General features: G+C 40.1%; 1 protein-coding gene across 1 annotated transcript in view; it reads left to right on the top strand.

Moving 5' to 3' along the window:
- Window positions 1-6,517, top strand: part of cox16 (cytochrome c oxidase assembly factor COX16) — a 7,513-nt gene extending 996 nt beyond the window's left edge. Inside the window, exons 2-4 of the mRNA XM_008285531.1 lie at window positions 362-439; window positions 2,399-2,467; window positions 6,085-6,517. Coding sequence (XP_008283753.1) covers window positions 362-439; window positions 2,399-2,467; window positions 6,085-6,198 — 261 coding nt within the window. The 3' untranslated portion in view covers window positions 6,199-6,517. The remainder of the gene's footprint in view (window positions 1-361; window positions 440-2,398; window positions 2,468-6,084) is intronic.
- Window positions 6,518-6,810: the final 293 nt, after the last annotated feature.

Raw genomic sequence — 6,810 nt, 5'->3', positions numbered from 1 at the left:
ATTTTCCCCCAGTCATTCAGCCCTACACTGAATGTTTACTCCTTTTTTATACAGAAAGAGATGTGAGGCAATGATCATTTTATTCTGCAGTCACATTTTTAAAATAGTTATAATACTAAATAAACTTTGAGTCAGACTGCATAATGTATATGTTAAATCGCAGCCTTTGCATTTTGCTATTTGCATTGTTCCAAATTTAGCTTTAAAATGTAATTGTTCAGTTATGGTGAATAACTGTTTTTTTTTTTTTATTTTAATACACCTTAGCAAGAACAAGCTCCTTTCAAACTAACTCTCTGCACAGTTTTAACGCAAAATGCTTATGACTAAGTTGACTAACTGCAGATATTTTTGATTTCAGTTGCTGGTAGTCGGTGGTTCCTTTGGCCTGCGAGAGTTTACACAAATCCGATATGATGCCCAAAAGCTCCAAAGAAAGGTTTGTATTAACTTCACCTTGGGTCTATTTTACAATCCAGCCAAAGTTGCCCATAATTTATTAGAGTTTTGGTTAAATTTAGATTCTCAGGTCTACATCAGAACACAAAATTCGTGAGAAAACTCACATACAAGTACTTCAAGAGTTAAACTGTCTTTGTGCTGTCATGTAGCCAGTGTGCAAATACTCCTCCCAGTGGTTACGACTGTAATTGCACTAAAGATGTGAATTTCTTCCTAATGGACAGCGTATCAATGAAACACATGTAGAGATGTTTGGACATTTTCAAGGACTGCTGGAATCTGACATTTGAGTGTGGTACATTCATTATTTTTTGAGGAATTTAAATGAGATACTTTGCCTATCCATCATTCCAGAAAGACACTGCAGGCAACAGGCTTTTCTAACCCATTTAGGAGTGAGTCAGTACAGAGCAAGATGTGAGAACGAGCTCTAATAATTCATTAAATGACAACCAATTCATTAAAATGACAGAAGACCTACACTTTGTTTAAAGCCATTACAGTCTGATGAGCGCGCTGCGAGGGGAAGTAGCTGTTTTGTGCTATTTTACTGTGACAAACGCCGATGCGTGTCATCTGGGTGGGAGCCAGATGGCAGGGGCATCTTTTCTTATTACTGTCCATGTGAGGCGGCACTAGACTGTGGATGATGGTGGTGGGGGAGGAGGGCACCGAGCCCCTGGCAGCGAGCCTGTGCAGCGGCCCCCACACTGCTCGCTCTCATCTGACGGGGCCTCCGGCAGACCGAACTCACTCGTCTAAGACCCTGTGGAGTGAAGATTCAACTCTGCTCAGTGTGTGTGTGTATGTGTGTGTGTGCATGTGTAATTTAATGCACTGAATAGCTAAACAGTTGTTAAAATGCACATGATTAAAACCGCTGTTCCAGTTTTTAGTTGCACTGTTGTCAGCCGACTCCATTATTTCGTTCTCACAGATATTTGCTCACTTATGATATATTTGCTCACTGAAAGCCCTGTCTGCTGAGAGGAAGTCACTGTGTGATCCAATTTGCATTTTCTCTTGAATGATTTAATTTTGCCTGGAGGCAGAGACGAACTTGGAGGCCTTTTGTCTTCCCTGTCCAGGTTTTTCTAAGCTTTCCTCACTTCTGGTTTGTTTGTGAGGTTCAGTTACGGCTGCAAACACCTTCATCGCAGGTATCACACTAATTACTGAGGCTATTCATTACCTGGTCTGAAGGCTGCAAAATATTCTATATATTATTTATTAGCCGTAGTAATGTAGGTCTAATTATAAATCAATCATGGAATTATGGAACTCATCAGTCACCCGGGTAACTACGGCATTATTGCTGTGAAATATTAGAACTCATTAAAAGTAATGATTCAGAATGGGATTCATTTCAGTCCTATTCTCAGGCAAAATCAATTTGAATTGCAAAGCCCAGATAGCTCCGTCGGACCCCGCTCGCAAAACCCTCTGACGTAGAATTTTAATTTTTTTCTTTACTGAAGCTGGTGATGTTGATGCCAAATCAAGCAGAATAATTTACAGAGTAAAGGCAGGGGAAAGTCGATCCTCCCTGCGGGTTTGAAGAGGCTCGACTCTGACACCGGTGAGAAAAAGGCTTCACTGGTTCCCTCACTCACACAAAGCTATAGAAGAAAACTAATTCACGTCTTCTGCAGATTTCATCATTCATACATGCTAATGTTTAATAATAATACATGAGGAGATGGGGGAGATCTCAGCGCTTCAGTTGAAAGCTACAACTGTACAAACCGTCTCTCGCTTCATTCTGTTTGTAATTTCTCGAGCACTTTTACTATCAAATGAGTTATTCAAACAGGGAGACCCTCCACACGTTCTGTTCCTGCTCCTCATCTCTCTTTGAGTCTCCCTTTTGTGCCGTGGTGATCGGATGAGTCAGAAAGCTCCGTGCACATTTTATTTCTTCTCTCCTCTCTCGCAGATGGATCCCACACTGGAGGCTAAAGTGAACATGCAGAAGCAGTCGGTCATACTGGAGGAGGAGTACGAGGTAAGAGAAGTCGGGCTGAGACACCCTGAGGGGGGAGTAGATGAAAGAATCTAACCGGCGTCTGCAAGAAAGTTGTGATGGGAGGCAGTTGTGTTTTTATGGCTTGTCTTCAAGTCACAGAATGCTTTTATAACACAATTTTAGTTGTGCAATTAAGAAATTTCAAGCGCGAGATTCACTTACTGAGCTATTCCTGAGGCGTTCATGTCCTGTGAAGGTGTCGGTATGAGATCACAACAGATAACCAGTAGCTGTGTGTGTTTTATACTGTAAGTGGGAAAACGGAGCCTAAAACAGTAGTTCAGGGATTAATAGGTGAACATTTGTTACTTATTAGGTGTGTTTATTAAAGTACCTTTTCCTGATTTCATGGGAAACATTAAGCTCTGTTCAGACATATTTAACGTTGCTGCTTCATGAATCTGCAAAAGTGACGGTATTCTGTCATTCAGATGTAGATTAATGCTACTCAAGCTTCATGCAGACATAACGGACTGATGGAGAACGCTTTGGGAAGACTGTTTTAGAATCAGAATCAGAAATACTTTATTTATGCTTGAGGACCATGTTGCTTACGTTACAGTTGCTCCCATTCAATGTCATAGAAATATAAATGATACAAAAATATATAAACATAAGTAGAAAAAGCATAAAATGTGCATTTTCTAAGAAAATAAAATGTACATATTCTGTACACTTTGTCACACTCAGTACATTGGACAGCACACAAATTATATATCATACATGATGGAAAAGTAAAGAAAAGACTAAATCTAAATCCTCCACTTACATGTGACTCTCGGACAGCTCCTCTGTCATATTTCTGCACAGTGTGACCTGCTGTTACATCCTGGTTAAGTTCAGTCTCCATGTAGGGGAGGATTTATAGTTCTAAGTAATCATTAAATCAGCTGATCTGCTGCTGTTTGATGCTGCTGCAGGTATTTTAATAAACTCAGAGGAAAAACTCCTGCAAACAGCCGGAAGCAACAAACTAAACTTCAGCTCTTGTTAAAGTTTTCTTAGAGCCCAGATTAAAGTTCGTTATCAGTGTGTGTCATTAATCTGACCTGCAGACGCTTTTCATTTATCACAGTAAGGTTTTATTTTTATGGACATTTTAGGTTATAACAGGTGTGAAGCTGCAGAGCAAAGTGACTGAGATTTGGGGATTTCAGCCACACAAACTGTATTGTTTGCGCTCTCTGCTACGTTTTTGGAACAAATGTGGAAAAAGTCTGGCTTGTGCGTGTCTATATGTTAATACAGCTGCATAACGTTGAGACTTGTGTTAAGACTGATAAAGAAATGTGACTCCGTAGGTCTGACATGGTGAGATTGCCGTCACATCTTTTCCATTCAGCATGATGCTGACACATTCAGATGAACAGAATCAGACGAGTTTACTGTCAAGTTGATTTTAACATGCAAGGAATTGAACTTTTAGTGCAGAACAGTAACATATAGTTAAAAAGAAAAAGGAGTGTGTGTCTCAAAGAGGATTAGTGAGCATATATGTGTTCCCAAGGTCAAGAACTAAAACTCACACTTAAACTGTAGTTTCTTCATGTACCTATAAACACACAGGTCAGTCGGAATGTGAAAATATAGGCTTATACTTGTAGTTTTAGAATTTTTTCACAGTTTGTTTAGAGAAAATGAGAATTTTAGGTATTTCCTTGCGTGCTACAGGGCCACGGTCAAAGAGTATTTGCAGATAAGCTGAGCAGCAGCAGCAGCACTGCTCTTTATTTGGGCATTAAGTATTGAATGCTGATGTAAAGTTCCCTTAAACGATTGCTGAAGTTTGAGTGAAAACATTAAATGGACGTCCTGAGACGAAGGCCCAGATGTAACTTTACCATCAGTCTACTGTGTTGGGTTGTTCTGTCTGGTTTCTAACTCAAACTCTTGCCGATTAATCATTCCTAATTGAATATTGTCTATGGGCAGTTGACAAATGATTACTAGCAAACCCAGTATAAGAAACATTGGTGCTAATATTGCTGAACACTGCAGGGCAGAGGGCCACATCTCCACCGTCTCTCCTGGGAGTGAAGTGGGTGTGAGTGTTGGATTCAATTCAATTTTATTTATATAGAGCCATTTCACACCATAAGTCATCTCAGGCTACTTCACATAGTAAGGATTGTTTCAGAAAGTTACCGACATGTTCAGACACAGCAGCTCCCCCCTCTCCCGATGCGACGCTGGAAACATAAGGAGGGAGGTGGTTTCTAAAACTATTTGACCATCCAGCAGACACTTCTGAAGAAGTGTGCTGGCAGCTCAATTCTTCTCATCTGTGTGACCCAACAGATGGTCAGAATTTTCTACTTCAAAGTGCATCAAGTAAACTGAGAAGAAGAAAATAACATCTTGTGTTCTTGTGCAGACTTGGTGCTTGTATGCATGCACACACTGCTGCAGAGCTGAGAGCTATGGTACAGTTTTCAGACACTGTTTTATGTCTCTTTATGATTCAATATTATTTGTAATGGAAACTCTTAACACCAAAACCCACAAGTTGGATTTAAATGTTGTCTTTTGAAAAAAAAAAAAAACAGAACTTGCAGCATTGCTCAGAGCCAGAAACTGTAAAATCTAAAGAAAATCATCAGAATTTCAACTTTTTGACGCTTCTTGAAATAATCATGAATGACGAGATTAAAACAAAACCTAAAATTGTCACAATTAATCAAAGGCTGATTGGATTTTTTTGTGAAATCCTTTTTTTTTTTTTTTAGTTTGTTCACATTTCCAATTAAATACGACTTGTATGTGATCTGCTGTGTGAACTTCATACGACCCAAAAGTGTCCCGCATGTGCAGAAAAGGACACAACGATGTCACACGTAGCTCAGTGTTAGCAGAAGTAAACATGGATGTAACGGTTTGTCGTGTATCGATGACGTGTAGGTCAGATAAATGCGACCTGGCCGTTCAGACAAAAGTCTCATGGCTAAAGATCAGATACCTGTCGGATTTAGGACCTCATGTCCAAGTGGCCTCGTTCGCATTTGATAAAAATTGGATCTGTGTTGTTCAGACTGCCATGAAAAAATCAGATACAGGTCGCATAGGGGCAAAAAAATCGGATTTGGGTCATTTTAGCCTGCTGTGTGAACGTAGCCAAAGATACTTTATTCTACGTTTAGTTTGAAAATGCACCAAGACTCTGGTAGAAAAACAAAAATAGATAAAAATCCTGCCCTCCTTGACACAGTCATGAAGCCGTTAGCGACTCAACTGCCAATCGTGTGACTTTTCGGCTGAACTGCAGGTTGTGATTATCAGTATGTAGACTCCCATTTTTTCCAGTGTTGGTAACACTTGTGGGCTCTTGGAAAACTGTTGTTCATGTGGATTCCAGGTTTTTTCAATATTTGTAAATGAATAATAAAAGAAATAAAACTTTTTTTTTTTCTTCTTTTTTTGAAGATTCGTGGCTTTTTAACAGTTGTACTGCACAGAAGACTTTATTGAGTTCTCTTTGCTTCTAGCTGAGGTTGTTGTGTTTCCACAGTGGTGCAGAACTTCAGGGCAAAAGAACCACCCAGAAACTGCTCGGGCTTCGGAGAGATGAACCTTTTTCGTGTCTTTTTGTTTCTCTGCAGAAGTTAAAGGAGCTGAAACTGGACGAGTGGAAGAACATCCGTGGTCCTCGTCCCTGGGAGGACTCCAAGGAGTACCAGGATCAGCAGCGCAGTAATCTGAGCAAAAACAACTGAGACTCAAGGATGCCAGCAGTGGAGGCCGGAGAGCTCTGAAGACGCTGCTGAGCTTCAGGGACTTCAGACTTGTTGGGACACATTCAGGACTGCTACTGGTTACAATTACGCCACATGAGCAAAGTCGGCCCCTTAAGTTCAGATGATTCTTCTAACTTTGTACACAAACGTATGAATCAGTCACCTGTTGGAGGTTCTTCTGCAGCCTGATCAGGAGTTTGTGCTGACAAGCAGCCAGTAGGTGGCACATCTGTGTCCTGCTGCACAGAGACCAAGGTGTGATTTCCATGTCTCAATAAATTATTACTGTTGATCCAAAGCGTTACCTCTGCTTTCATTTTGTTTTTGACAAAAGCTCGTGGATGTGGTGAGTCTTTGTTTACAATGGTGTTGCATTGATTTACCAGTTGAAAGTATAAAAGAATAAATAACACAGCGGTCCAGCCTTTCCTCAGGCTTTATAGGTCTCGACAGTAATCTGTTTCTCTGACAGTTATTACTTTGCACTGCGGTGGATTTATTGCATTTATAATGGAAATGGTATTACCTTTTGCGTTTTCTTTTTCCTTTTTTTTTTTCTTTTTTCGCTCGTGCAAAACAAAAGAACACAAT

Source organism: Stegastes partitus, unplaced genomic scaffold, assembly GCF_000690725.1.
Source record: "Stegastes partitus isolate 25-593 unplaced genomic scaffold, Stegastes_partitus-1.0.2 Scaffold407, whole genome shotgun sequence".
Taxonomy (NCBI): Eukaryota; Metazoa; Chordata; class Actinopteri; family Pomacentridae; genus Stegastes; species Stegastes partitus.
The sequence above is the reverse complement of the archived record's forward strand: the minus strand, read 5'-3'. Positions and strand labels throughout refer to the sequence as shown.